The sequence below is a fragment of the Taeniopygia guttata genome, chromosome 4 (assembly GCF_048771995.1).
Source record: "Taeniopygia guttata chromosome 4, bTaeGut7.mat, whole genome shotgun sequence".
Lineage (NCBI taxonomy): Eukaryota > Metazoa > Chordata > Aves > Passeriformes > Estrildidae > Taeniopygia > Taeniopygia guttata.
The window spans coordinates 64977127-64992368 of NC_133028.1; the positions used below are offsets into that span (position 1 = coordinate 64977127).

Sequence of the window (15242 nt, forward strand, 5' to 3'; positions counted from 1 at the left end):
CAAAAAGATATTGCCAGAAAACATCAGGTCAACCTATGTGTACTCCGCATGAAAAGAATTTAAAGAAACACACCAAAAACAACCAGGCAAAGGCACCGGTCAGATTACACAAAGTTCCACCAATGCAATAATAAAACAATTTCATAATGTTATTCTGGAAACAGAGAAGAATTGTAAACAAATCCATTCTTCCATAAAAAGGAGAAGTATTTACAATTGTTTAAAATTAAGAGACAAAATCCAAGACATGGAAATAATCTTTTTTTCTCCTAAAAGAAAATTTGTTTTGTAAACCATGGAATTCTCTCTGTAGGCATCACATATCCATGTATGTGTATGTATGTGAAAACACAGAACATGAACTGAACCAGAAATTAACTCCTGTGTTGACTGAAGTAACTTTAATTTTGGTGTAGGGTCCACAAAAGGAAGATTGCTGCTTGATTATTTTTTTTTACTTCACCACTTGGCTCAAGGAAAGGCAACATAATTAACATCTGAAATAGACACGGCATTTTTGGAAGAGACTGTCAAAATCCTGTTTAGGAATTGCTCAGAGGAGACTTTCAAAAATAATAACAGGCCATTATCTTCCTAACCCAGCAAAAGAATAACTTTTTTGAGTGGGTGATCATTTACAGTACGTATACTTTATGTAAATACAGGAATATAATTGAATTTGGATGGGAGGAACCCAACAGAAAAAGCCTGCCAAACTGTGGATGGTAACTTGAGGTTTGTTATTCCTCATTCCCATGCAGCACAAAGATAAAACCAGGAAATCAGCTGCAGAGAAACATCTCAGAAACACTTCTGGTGGCACAGCTTAGCATCTCATTAAGATGTTGCCCAGAGAAGTCATGAATGCCCATCCCTGGAAGTGTTCAAGGCCAGGCTGAGATGGGACTTCGAGCTACCTGATTTAGTGGAAGATGTCCCTGCCCATGGCAAGTGCGTTGCTACTAGATGATCTTTAAGGTCCCCTCCAACCCAAACCATTCCATGGTTCTCTGTTAATGGAAGTGCCAGAAATCAGGCTACCTGAAGTGGTGGGCGACGGGACGTGCGTGACGTAGGGGTGGTGCTGGAATTTTGGCGGGTTGTCGTTCACATCGGCCACGGACACGAGCACGCTGGTGGAGCTGGAGAGAGCCATGGGGAAGCCCCCATCGCTGGCCACCACCACCAGGGTGTAGTTCTCCCTCACCTCCCGGTCAAGGAGAGCGCTGGTGATGATCTGTCCCGTAGAAGGGTTGATGGTGAATTGTGAATTGCCGCCCATAAGCCTGTAGCTGTTTGAGAGGAAAACCAAGGAATAAAAATTGGAAGTGGATTAGTATTTCAAAAGGCAGCCTGTTGCATTAAGATAATAACCATTTTATATACTCTTCAGACCGCCATGCTGATGGGTATCAATACAGACAGATTTTCATCTGACTCTCCATCTGTCTTCACTGTTTGACTTTTTCAAATTTCAAGGCCTGTCATAAATGACATTTCTGGGGATTTCCAAGCATAGCTGTTTAACACAGATTGCCACTACATGAGCTGACTGAGCCTTTGGATATTTGAAGATACCACTGGACATACTCTCAAAACTGCCTGCTGGAGGCATCCTCTAGTGCTGATTTCCCTGGGCTAATGCATTAGCTGTTACTCCAAAAGGCTGATATGCTTCTTAACCGAACCTGCAGAATACAATTAGAGAAAGTACTGGTTTTTTAAAATAAAATGATGACAGCTTTACAAAATAAAATGAACCTTTAATATCCATATTGTTTCCTGATACCTAGTTTTGCTATTCAAGATTTCATTGTGAATTTATAGTAATTCATAGCAAATTAGTAGCAACAGAGCTCTGTTAACAGAGACTAACTGGGAGCAGAATTTGACCCTTGGTGGGTGTGTTTGTGTGTGCACACCTCCCCGCGTGATCTGATAAAAACTGACTGTGTGCTCACTACAACTGTGTCATAGGGGCTACCTCTGACTTCCTACCACACTGAGTTTGTCCCTTGTCTTGGAATGCTCATCCAGCTTGTGTTCATACAGCATGAATCTCAAAGATGTATTTTTAAAGGTACTCAGTTAATATTACCTTTTTTAATCATTAAGATAAAGAATTTTTGAGAAAACAGTGGGAACAAAAACTGGATCAAATGAAGAATTCTCATATTCCATATCATAACCCAACACAGCTGTGGTTAGCATTGCTAGAGTACAGCAGCAGCTTTTCTGAGATACGATTCTATGAAAGACTCAGAACAAAGTGGCTTTAATGAAAGAGATTAATATTCCTATCTTCACCTCTTTAAGACCAGAACTGGTTATGACAGCAGTAATAACACAGCCCAGAAGCCACACTGGGAGGGTTGAGAGCCAGCCTGTGTAATAATCTGTGGCAACGTCTCCTGCTCAGTCATTAATCTCTACACAATGCCAAGAGCATGCTTTAATTGCTTAATTATGATATAATGTGATGGCCATATGCAATTATTCTTCAGCCACAGCAGTGTGCACCTAGAATGGAAAGAATGTGCACAAAGCCTAAAGCACCACTTAAATCTCCCTAAACAGCAGCACCAGGCACATTTCATTTGTGATTTGCAGTGATTTAACCCTGAGTGGAGTATTACAGAGACAGAAACTTTCTCTTCTGTGTTTCCACATATATGTAGTTGCTCAAATGTTAACACTGGAAAGATACCATGAATTTATTTTTTTTTTTAAGGAAATAATAAAGATACATTACATTAATCATAAGATATTCTGAATTGTACCTGCATATAAACCAGCTGGACAGTGTACATGTGTCTCAACACAGCTGCAAAAAATCCAAACTCAACCCAAAACCAAAAAACTCCTTGAAACTCTAATGGTGGCAAGTGGTGTAAAAGGAATTTGATCTGAACACTTAAAATCTGGCCTTTGGACTCTTATGTCTACTGTCTTTAACAGGAGTGCTCAAACGTGCATTGCTATCCACAACTCCATCACCCTTCTTTAATGACTTCAAAGATACAAGAGAACAAGAGTTGGCATGTATGGACAGGTGACAGTTTTGCAGAAGCTTCAACACTTCTTTCAAAACACAGCATATTTTTTGACTTTACTTGAAAATGTTAGCCAAGGATTTTAAATATACCTACTGGAAACCAAAGGTTTAATTTTGAACAGACTCTAACAAGACAGAAAAGGAGTTCTGAGTGCTCAGCACCTCTGACAAGATGACTGTACATGTTCTGGTCCTTCTGGCTTTCACCAGTTTTGTAATACCAGCCATACTTTAAGATCTACTTTAAATGCTGAATCTGGACAAGTTATGTCCAAGAAAAACAAAGTTTGTTCCTGAGCCTAAAGAGTGTAAAACAAAACCTGAAAACAATGTTTTAATAGCTACTTATGAAGGGAAAGAAATATTTTTATCAACTAATTCTATGATGCAGTACTGAGTGAATGACAAAGACTAATGGCAGAGATATTAAAGCAATTTAACCACACTAAAGAAATCCAAGAGCACTCTGATAATTTCTGATTATGGGACGCAATCATTACAGTCATTCATGCTTTGCATGGAATTCTTTTTTTTTTTTAATAAAGGAGCTTGCCAGAAATAGTTTCTTAGCCTATAAGTGAATAGGATTAAAAGCTTGATTGTTTCACAAATTAATAAATGGTAATTTTGGGATGATTTTCAAATATCTAAAGTGTCTAAATGGCAAGCTTCTATTTTTGGCTTGTAGCTAGTTGGAAAGAAAATATTTCAGTATTTTATAGACAGTGTTTTGCCATAACATAGTTTTGTTTTATTTTACTTCCATTAGAAGAAGTGACACAGTGGTATTCTTATGCTCTTTGAAGAAGGAACTGAGGTGTACTAACAAAGGTAAATACAGAAGCTACTTTTATATCCTGCTTTGTGACTTTGGAAACAGTGATGTTTTCAGTCACAATAGTTAAATGTGCTAAGATTGAGAACTAATACAAATTTGCTTTACATTCCATTCGCAATATATCTGTCCTCAGTGGATAATCTTCAGCTTGTCACTGCCACTCAGCATCTTCATTACTCTTGTCTGTGGAACTGGGAATGGCCAGTGTTCAGCCCAGTGCCCAGTTAAGTTCCATCAACTGAGCCCGGGGCAAAAATGCCAAATTCCAGCTTTTTACTGGTTTTCAGAACGGCATAAGCTTTATGGTTTACCTTGGGTAATGTTCATGCTAAACTGAAGACATTAATTGACCAAAGCTTTACTCAAGGAGCACATTTGCTTTCACTGAAAATTGCTCATTACATGACAAGGTGTGAATGTAGCAGCAAGGCCGGTACTGGGTGCAGGTGCAAATTAAATTAGTTTGCATTTCACTCAGTAAAAAAAATAAGTAACTCCACAATTCTATTTGTCCTCAATACAACTCTAAAAGCCTATAAACAACAAAAAGACACATTTGCCCAAGTAATTTAGTTACACATGTAAAGCTGTTCTATTTTTGTCTTACAGCTTTAGGGCACGCTGGTGATGGACACTGGGGAAAAAGAAATCTTCAGGCAAGATATGAGGCAGTATTACACGGAGAAACAGTAATCGACCTACCTAATAACAGCATTTGTAGAAGCATCAGCGTCCGAGGAGTTCACGAGCAAAATATCTGTCCCCGTGGGAGCATCCTCCGGAACAGTGGCAAAATACATGTTAAAGGCAAACGTGGGGACGTTGTCATTGACATCATCCACTGTGACAGCAATGGTTCCAGTGCCAGTGAGGGCAGGAGATCCTGCAGGAAAGGGGGGATACAAAGTGCTAGAGGTTACAAACACCAGCATGCTAATCGGAGGTCTGCCAGCCCCGATTTAGAGCCGAGCGCTTGAGCATGTCACAGTTTGCAGAGCAAGAAAGCCAGCTCAACACAGAGGACAGGGTCAGGTTTGTTTCAAAGTCATCTTGACATAAAGTACAAGTTGTGAAAGACAAAAAAAAAAAAAAAGAAAAAATTTATTATTTTTCTTGCTCCATCTAATTCCAGAAATATTTTGTAATACAAGCTCAGTGGAAAAAGATGGTCTTGGAACTGCTCAGAAAGCCTTCCTGTAACAATTAGGACCAATTTGAAGATGTGGTTGACTTTCCTGTTTCTCTGCAAGAAGACCTTCAAAGGTGGCACACTGACAGACGTGAAGACTCCAGCCCTCAATTTATTCACCCGCAGAACAAATAGAGTGGAAACAGTGGCAAAACCCAGCTTTCCGCATGGCTTTTCCACTGCCGGTCGCACCCCTGACCTGGGGAGACCTTCTGGGAGGGGGTGAGAAGGTTGCAATGAGTCTCCAGCCCTGTTCAGACTCATTCTCTCCGTAGAAGCAACCATCTATAGCAGCAAATAATGTTCACTCCAATGGGATACTGGCTTACGGGAAATCAGACTGAACTTATTTAACCCAGGGCTTTCATCGTCCTTGTTATTCTAAACTTAACTCTGATGAGCAGCAAGGAGCATGAAATAGCATGTTTATTCATGTGCAGTCTCTCAGTCTTTGTCCTCTTAAGCTTTTCCTTCAGCAAATCCAAAAAAAGACAATGAAGACTTTTACAAGTTCATGTTAGTTTTGTCAGTCCTTTCATTACACCTCTTTCCAGCCAAGAATCAGCAAGACATCTTCTGCTAACCAAATTCTTCCCCTGGAGAAAAGGAATCATTTCTTTCTGTGAATACATAGGAAGGAGAAGGAAAAAGTGATAGCAGAGCATGAAACACTTAAGTTATGGCTGCTTTTACTCAAAAGACAGATGATGACCATGCCTCTTTTACCCAAGATTGCATTGCTTTCCCCTTCCATCTCAGATGCACCAATTCAGCGTTTGCTGGACTGGGATAAAGCGAGGTTAATGAAATGCTTTGGGTTGGAGAGTGGTGGAGTCCTTGCCGCGAGGCAGGCATATTACACAGAGCTGTCACTTGATGGAACGCAGGCTGCCCCCTGTGACCGCCCCAGCCCCGCCAGCCCGGCAGATGATTGGGTCACTGCTATCCAAGGTTATTGCTGCAGCTCAACCTCGGGGCTGGGAAGGAGGCAAGCTCTGCTCTTGGGTCTCATCTGCTCCTGGCAAGGGCTCCAAACACAAAGTTCTTACATAAGGAGAAATAACAACCCATTTTCCCACATGTTAACCCTTCAAAGCTGAAGAAGCGAGGCAGGAAGAAGCTGGGAGCAGCCTCAGCACAGGAAGGAGGAATTTCTACCACAAAATGCTTTGCAGTAACGTGGTTTAAAGCCCAAATGGGCTGAATGACAGAGCTTCCAATTGAAAGGTGTTATAAATCTCGCAAGGCTGGGTTTGGAGGCTGCTGATCAGAGGGGAAGGATCACAACGCCGAGGAAAGAACGTGCAAGCCAAGGAGTATAGATTTCACATCACACAATAGAGGGCTTTCTCTGCTCTGGTCTGAGGTAATTCACTCTGCCAATTAATAAGCTTTCAGCCAGGAAGGTTACATTAAGGCAATAAGTCTGACTCATTTTTTAGCCTTTTTTTTTTTTTTTTTAACTCATGATCTTGTCATTTAGCCAAACACATATAGATAGAAAAGCCTGCAAAAGTGTTCTTGATTGCTGAAATATTGCCTGTGAAGTGTTTATTATTACTGCATTAAAAGAAAGAGAGTCCTCAGCAGCATTTGCTGTGTGTGTCATCAAGCTCTGGCCTTCCAAGTGCATTTTATTGACATTCATCTCGCAGCTAATGAAATGAAAGGTTGAAAGTTGTAAAGTTTCGCAGCTGATTAAACAACTTATATATAATTCAGGAATTAATCTTGGGTAAGTCACATTCAAAGAGCATCAGTAATGCACTTCAGCCTGGAAACGAAAGCTAACTCACAGCTAAAACCTGAAACTCGCTGTTTCAAATGTATTTGCTAAGAAAAGGCAAGGCCAAAAAATTCACAACGTGGGTTTAGTCACAAAAATGAACAGAGGCGGCACTGCCTTTAGATCCCAACCTTTGCCTCACGCCACAGTCCCTTATTGTCCAATTCCCCTTCCTCCCTGGAAGTGTCTATGAGGTACCATGCAGTGCAGTATGGGCTCACTTGTGTCAGCCTCAGGGAAGGGATTTTACCAGCCAAGACTGAGCACCACACCAACAAAATTAGCTGGGGTAACATAAGTAACCCAGATCTCATCAACGTTAGCTTGTGGCTGCAGAGTGCTCACAGAGACATCCCAGAAGTCCCATATTAATTCAGCTGTTTGTAACATCCCAAGTCACTGCTCCTCGGCTCTAAACCCCAAACCTTTCTCATCTTACTTGGATGGAAAAACTCACGTATTTACATTGGTTTCCTGTCTGTGTTGCTATCCAGATATGTTTTTTTTTCCCTCTAAGTAAAATATCACGTCCACAAATTTACTCCTTTATTCTATTACACTGAAAGACAAAGTTGCAATTTCACAGAGAGTCCTCAAAGCTTTTACTTAGTCAAAATTAAATGACTAGCTCACATTTCTGCAGTTACTGAGAAATATAAGAAGAGGAAATTACAAATGAAGTAATTTCATATGGAAAAGAAATAGCTTGGGGCCAAATTCTACCGTCCTCAGTGAACTTCCAGTGAAAGCTGTGCTTGCATAAGGACCACAGAATTTGGCCCTTGGTAATAAGCAGGTTTCATAAAATGTACATGTCATATTTGTGGTGAGAGAAGTAGTTTCCACAGTCAGGCTGAGTTCCCAGATTTCTTAGTTTTGCTTCAATAGCAAATCTTCCCCAAGTCAGTTAATTCTTGTTATAGTAGAGCATCACTCCTACTTTAATATTTTGCATAAATAGCTGCAGTAAATTTAGTGTAAATTCTGCAATATTAGCCAAACACACAAGATGACCCCAAACCATTCTTAATAAACCAGACATGTTACAACCGATCTAAAATTGCTGTAAACAGCCACACAAGCCTCTGAGTACTTTTAAAAACAGCCCTGAGGGCTAAAGCCACAAAGAAACATACACTTTTCCCTTCGTGAACTTGCATTAAAAATTTCTATGACTTTTCATGATAGCCTGAACTGTTTTTTCAGCAGAAGCAGCAAGTATTTCTTTGTGAGACACTTCTCATTTAGAGAATTTCTCTAGTGTTATACAACTAGTAAGTTTTTTTTTCCCAAATCCCAAAACACTACATCTCACAGAGTCTTAGAACATGCAAGTTGGAAAAAAAAGTTTTCTAGAAGGATGGAGGAGTGAAGGAACCAAATGATGAATAATAAAAGAACATAAAATTGACTATGTGAACTAAATGCAAGAGATTGAATTGTCTGTTCCCGTTCAGTGAGTATCAAATCTTTAAAATTTATACGATGATGCCATTCATATATTATTGTCATTACGATTGTGACTTTCCCATCTCTGTGTGCTGAGGTCTGTTTCTGTGAACTGCACAGTTTATTTCCTAGGTGGCAGCTGTACATATACACTAAGCAGACAGTCCCACAAACGTCCACACACGTCATTGTTGAAATAGAGATTAACCTGGGATAGTGTCAAAATAGTAACGCTGAGTTCAGAGGGAAAATTGCTTCCCACGGATGTTCTTCCAAAAATTTCAGCTTTTTTGCTTACATCTGCATGTAAACATGTGTCTGGGGATGAAGAGAAGGAGCAGACCTTGAGAGGCTGTGGTGGAGGATGAGTTACAGAGAGAGGTTATGAGAGGCCACCATGGGCTGGGCCAGCACTGGGCTGTGACATGAAGAAACAGCCGTGGGGACTATGAGTCGGGCAGGCAGCAGCATGGGACAGGATGTCTCTTGTCCCAGCAAGATGGGACTGGAACTGGCGAAGAGCTACGAGCAGGCTTTCTGCTCCATTCACCCATGCTTGCTTGAGGCTGATCACCACCAAAAAAAAAAATATTATGATATTTGTAATTTTTTACTTTAAAAATTGTAACTCGCACTCTCAATTTTTTCCTCTCCCGGTGCAGGAGAGATGGGATGAAAAAATATTGCTCTGTGCAGTAATTCAAGCAGAAGCAAGGAAACAGAATGCAGGAAGGTGACAGTGGGGAGAAATACCATTTAACCTAACAATCTCTGCTTTTCAAACGCTGGATAACCAGCAAAGAGAGCTCAATACACCTTTCTGGATGAACTCATCATAAGCCACTCACTGCCCTCACTTGTGCTGATGCTTCAAAGACACCAATTGTACAATGGATGCACCTAAAGATTGCTTTCACTTTTATCTTGATCTATCCATGCACGCTTGGAAGAAGGGAGGATCATGTTCTTGTCCCTTGTTCTGGGGAATGGGGAAGGGGAGCTGTTTGGGCTCCCTGGAATCCCCCGGACACGTGGCAGCATCTGCTCTGGTACCTGTTCAGCTCTCCACACCACATCTGGGTGACTGGGGAATGATCAGAGCACTTAGTGCACTGGAGCAACAAGAAAAAGCCATGAAAGGAAACTTGCAAAGCCATTTAGGTTCTTCAAGAAAGCTCAGGAAAAGATGATGCTATTGGAAATTACCTCGGCTGCGTGGTGCTATTTGGCTCACAGCAAAAATTAGAAATAGGAGAATGTGTCCAGCACACCATCCACATATTGTTTGAAGCCTTAATGGTTTCTAAGTCCTGTCTGCACCATGCCTAGTACAGCAGATAGTAAAACCATCATTCCTTTCAGAAACCAGGAACTAAGAAGTTTTTGCCAGCATTAAAATATCAAAATCATGTGCTAGAAAACTAACAATAAACTTAAGCAAAAAACCCACAGATACATTTCACTAAAATGCAAAAACAAAGAAATAGAATTAAATAAAATTAATTTAAATGAATAATCAAGACTCATCCTTCAAGCAGTTTACCATGTTTTGTGGTAAATTAAACACATCATTATCCTGAAAATTGGAAAGTGATTTAACAGAAATGGAATCAGTGAAATGTGTTGCTTTGCAACAAAGCGGATTTCACTTCTCTAGTCAAACACTCAGTGAATGAGTCCCAGGACTAGGAGTTGTGTGTGTTATCACAGAGAATTAACTTTTTCACTGAAGTAAACAAGGCCTTTCTCACAATAAAGTGGCCAATCTTTCTAAATGCATTTAAATGCAGACAGAGTGTGCTGAGCCTCACTCAGCTGGTGAGTTTTAAAATAAATACAGAGCTAGATTAAGTGAAAATGCAACTAGCCTGCTTACACTTTGCATTTCTAGTGCACACGAGGCTTGGTTTGGAACATGGATGACTTTAACTAATTTTCCAAGAACACAGAAGAAACTGCATCTGTGAAATGAGAAAAAGCAGTCCTTTCTACAAGATTGTACCACAAATATTTGTCCTGGCTGGGCATGTTGACTGTGCTTTGTTTTCTTCTTACTCAATTTTTCACCACAGTCTGTCATGCTAAGTCTCAAAAAAAAACTAGTGAACCTAGATTATTTTGAGACAAAAGCTGAAATAAGTGGCTAATAAAAGATACTATATAGTTAGGAGAAATCAGTACTCTCAATCAGTTCAGTGGGTGAATGAATGAGACATGCAAGAAACTCAGATTTTCAAAATTTCTGAGCGTGTCAAATTTGAGTTTATCTCATAGTTAGGTACAAAGCAGTAGTTGATCCCAAAGCTGATTTAACAGAACTTGAGCTTCAAAAACCAAGGGAATAGATTGATAGTTAGGACAGATCTTTACTTTTGCAAGGATTATCTAAGAAAAAAACCCAGGGACTTTCTGTACTACATCAGGTATTAGAAAAGTCAATATCAACCCCCATCTAGCAGCCTAAATAAGCTGGGATCAAATAGAACTAAATCTGAGAACGTAAGTGAAAACAAAATAATAAATAATTCACTAGACTAGAGTCCAACCTTGTTCAAGCAACAACATGTCCAGCCACACTGAGGACGGTGCATGTGCAGGAACAGATACTCACACCTCTTTTGAGAGTGCAGAAGAAAACTTTGTCCCAAAACAGTGATACACAATGGGATCTCCCATCTGGTCTTATCCACATGGGTTTTAAATTTGGATACCGAAATTCCTGACTGACTGCATCCTATGAATTCATTAAGCTTTGGAGCTCAGGACAGGGAAAACATCACATCACAATAGATGTAATATGCTGTTGAAGCAACAGGACTTGCAGGCACACAGGCAATTTTAATGCCTCTGGTATATACACACATTTCCCTATCTCTTTTTTTTTCCTCTGATCAGGAGCCGTTTCCTGCAGCTGTTAGGCCAGAGAGATAAAAAAATAATAATAAAAAAAAAGTTTTTGTTTTTGTTTTTTTTTTTAAAGTAAAAAAGTAAGGAGCACTCTTACAGACCCATAGGAACACAGACACAGACTGAGAACAAAACCCGTGCAATAAAGAAAAATATAATATATATTTAGCACACTTCAAGATGTTCAACAATCTCACACGTACATACTACGCATTTCTTAGCAAGAAATGCATTTATTTCCAGAGCAAGAAGTTGCCTTCTACCAAATGTTTCAAAACAAGAACAATTAAAGAAAATGCTGAACTTAATGCTCATAAAAATCGTGGCACATGACGGGTTGTAAGGGTGCAAGGAAGAAATAGTTCCCTGTGAGGCTGGCAGGGCCCTGGCACAGGTTGCCCAGGGAAATTGTGGCTGCCCCATCCCTGGAAGTGGCCCAAGCCAGTTTGGATGGGGCTCAGAGTGACCTAGTCTAATGGAAGGTGCCCCTGACTGTGAAAGCAGGTTGGAATCCAAAGAGACTTAAGGTCCCTACAGCCCAAAATCATTTTATGATCTCCCTATGCCTGTAAAGAGCATGTGGTGCTGGAAGAGTGGGCACAGCCATGCCCCACCCAAGGCCTCTGGTGACAGAAGTGAGACCGAAAGAAAGTGGAACTTGGGAGAAAGGAAGAGCCATTAAAAAAACCTTTCTTAAAACCACCAAATTACTCCTCCTTGTTTTAAGCTATTGCTGTAAACAGAAAAAACAGAGCATCTGGCTCCTGCAGGGACTGCTGACTAAGGCAGTTTTTGACAGTTTGTGACTCCTGAATATCCCACAGCGAAATTCCTGTAATGCACAATTTTGAATTACGCTTTAAAAACACCCTGTATAAATAGAGAAGATTAACCAGCAGGCTAAGTGTTCAGGCCATATGTGCCTGTTTTACTTGTTTTATCCTTGCAATTAAGGCTTCCTGAAATTGTAGCTTTGTATTTGAAGACTGAGCTAGCAGATTTACAATTTATAAGGTGTAATGTTTAATTTAAAAAACAGTTTAAGATCAGCAAGGCTGGAAAAACCTTAGTATTTCTCAAAGGCTGATAAACTGCTTAACAACTACTCTAAGTATTGTTCTGCAAAACAGATTACATTCATAGATCTCATTAGCAGATATGAAATAGAATTTCACAGGCAAGTGATGTAAGCAGAACAACAACTGAAAATTAAGTTTGATGCAGAAGTTCCAAATTAATAGAGCAAGATGGATGAATGAAGAGGTAGGGAAGAAGTTTAATGGCTTGCAAACTGAAAAGCAGACAATTCTTTCTAACTTGAAATTTTTTAAATATTGAGTATTATATTGTAGCTTGCTTTCCAGTTTAAATAAATGAACCTGATTTTTTTTAAAGAGCTACACCTGCTTCCCCCCCGAAACTAGTTTGAGTTGGTTTGAAAATGAAGTGCTATGCATTATTTTAATCTGAGTGAAAATTTTTCATTGTTCTCAGAGATATTTCAGCTTGAGCTGGCCAGCCTGAGCCCATTGCTATCCTGAATGTGAGTTTCTCCTGCATCCCACCCCAGAGGAATTTATATACTTGGATTTAGCCTAGAGACTCTTGCTGGACTATTTAGAAAACAGTGATCTAATAATAACGTTTTGAATCAAAAAAGATGACTAAATGCTTCAAGTGGCATTTGGGGGCTGTATTGTGACTCTTGTGGGGCTGTTCTCTGAGGGGATGGGCTGAAGCCCTCATCTCCTTTGGGGAGGAAACATGTCACATCCCACAGACACTGACATGCTCTCTCCCCTGACAGTAACTCCTCGGGGAATATCGGACTGACTCTGCCACAAACACTCTTCCTAAATAGCTTTTGGAGATTTTGTCTTCTAGAGGAAAATGTCAAAGTGCTAACAGTGTCTAGGCTCTGTGATAGGGCAAGACCCTGCTGTTAGATTGCCACAACCACAAAATGCCACTCTCAATTCTCTTGTCTCCTGATTTTAGATGATGGTAAGACAATATGAACACTAGGAACTCATTGATGAGTGTCACCATCTCAGTTCTCCCGAGGTGCCATTTAGAAATAAATTTAAAAATCAGGTGGAACTACTGCATCAACGGTTTTAGTACCACTATTAAAAGAGCAAAAATAATAAAGCCAGTGAAATAGAAACCCACTAAAACTAGACTAGAGCAGACAGCACTGACACAAGGAAGAGCTTCCATGAATACAAGGAAATAAATGGAGCTGGGACAGAACCCAAAATTAATTTTGAAACAGCTCTGCCATAAAACAAGACCACCAAAGAGAGCAATCCTTTTGTCAACTGCTACGCACCAAAGTGAGCAGACATTTAGTTCACCAAAGCTTCAGCAATGGGTGTCTTTAGACATTTTAGACAGAAAACCTGGCAAACAGGACATCTCTAGCTGAAATAAGCAAGTTGTTTGTTTTGACAGCACCAAAATTTTAAAACAGCTAAATTTGTTCTAAAAATAATATTCGCAGGTAAAAATATAGTGTCTGCTAAGGAAACCGGATAAGTACAAATGTCTTTAAGCCTAGCCACTTAAATCTCACTCAGTGTTGCATCTTAAGACTTTCTCAACATTACTAGAAAATACAGCTGTCCTTTTTTTGTTGGGAAATATGTTGAAATGTGTTAAAAATCCAACCCAACTGCACTGTCATCTTTCATTTGATTTTAGGATTGAAGGGAACCAAAAGCCTAGCTCAGAAGAGAATTCCTGAGAAGGATATAACCTCTCTGCTCGGTCGCCCTCCTACATTCTTGAAGGAAAGAATGCATAAGTCGGGGACCAACATTTCCTAAAGAAAAAACATATGGTTGTTTTTCATTCAGGCCAGGGATGTATACAAAGAACAGCTAACTAAATATAATAACCAGTTCACTGATTCATTTCTTTCAGGACTATTTATCTAAATCAGTAAATAGGTTATTCATGAAAAGAAAATTTAAAAAACCCCAAATCACAGGAACACAGCTTCTAATTAGAAACATCACAATTTGATTTTGGTTTTATTGTGGCAATGTGCCATTCTGACCAACCCAATCAAGAGATGATGGCTGCAGTTTATTTAAACAGTAGTCCTGGGCAGTGAGCAGGTTTCCAGATGTGCAACTCCACTTCCCTGCAATCAATAAATAAAAGGAGGAGGACTGTTGGAATGCTAACATTTGTCCAGAAAATTGCTCAAAGAGTTAAAGACATGGATGATAAAAGCAGCTGCACCAGTTCTTGTCATGCTGCCAGAGTTGAATGTTTACCTAGTGCCGCATCCCCACCAGATGGGGTGAAAAAAAAAAAAAAAAAAAAGCAGAAAGTCTCTTTTCCCAACCATTTTGCCATGAAGAAAGGTATAGCAAAGCAGAACAGATTTATGTGGTAGAAGCAGACCTGTGAAGACACATTTGAATAGCTGTGTGTAGTTTTCTTGGCGTTTATGTTAGCAGACATTCTGGGGCAGCATCTGCAATCTAAACACTGTCCTGTTATTCCACAGTCCATCACTTTGCCTGTCGCTGTATTTATAATTCATGCACTCTGGTCTTACAGCTCGCGCTGCAAGAGGGTCTCTAAATTGGGATGGCTGAGCTTCAGGGTTGAATTATGTTTTATTTCACGACCAAAGCCACAGGTGTACAGCTCTGGAAGATGCTGAATGCTCCCAGTGATGGATGCTCTGCGTGTCCTCATAAATCCCCCCTGCCTAGAGTGGCGGCCGAGTATCCACAGCCCAGCCGCAGTGAGAGCACGGTGGAAGTGCAGAAGTGAGGGAAGAGTGATGATAAACCAAGGTAGGAATCAAAACCCTTTGTGTACAGCCTGCCTTGTGGAAACTGGGCACAAGGCAGGCTGCATGGACACAAATCACTGAGCTGAGCGCCAGAAGTCGTTTTGTCCATCCTTTTCCTCCCCCAGCAAACAGGGAAGACTCTCCACCGACCCATGATCCACCCTGAGGACCAGGCAGAGGATTAGCAGCCAAGGCCAAGGAATA

General features: G+C 40.3%; 1 protein-coding gene across 1 annotated transcript in view; it reads right to left on the reverse strand.

Annotated features, from left to right (window-relative positions):
- FAT4 (FAT atypical cadherin 4) overlaps positions 1-15242 on the reverse strand; it is a 123132-nt gene that overhangs the window by 30818 nt on the left and 77072 nt on the right. Inside the window, exons 7-8 of the mRNA XM_004186192.6 lie at positions 4596-4776; positions 1042-1292 (exon numbers count right to left, since the gene is read on the reverse strand). Coding sequence (XP_004186240.5) covers positions 1042-1292; positions 4596-4776 — 432 coding nt within the window. The remainder of the gene's footprint in view (positions 1-1041; positions 1293-4595; positions 4777-15242) is intronic.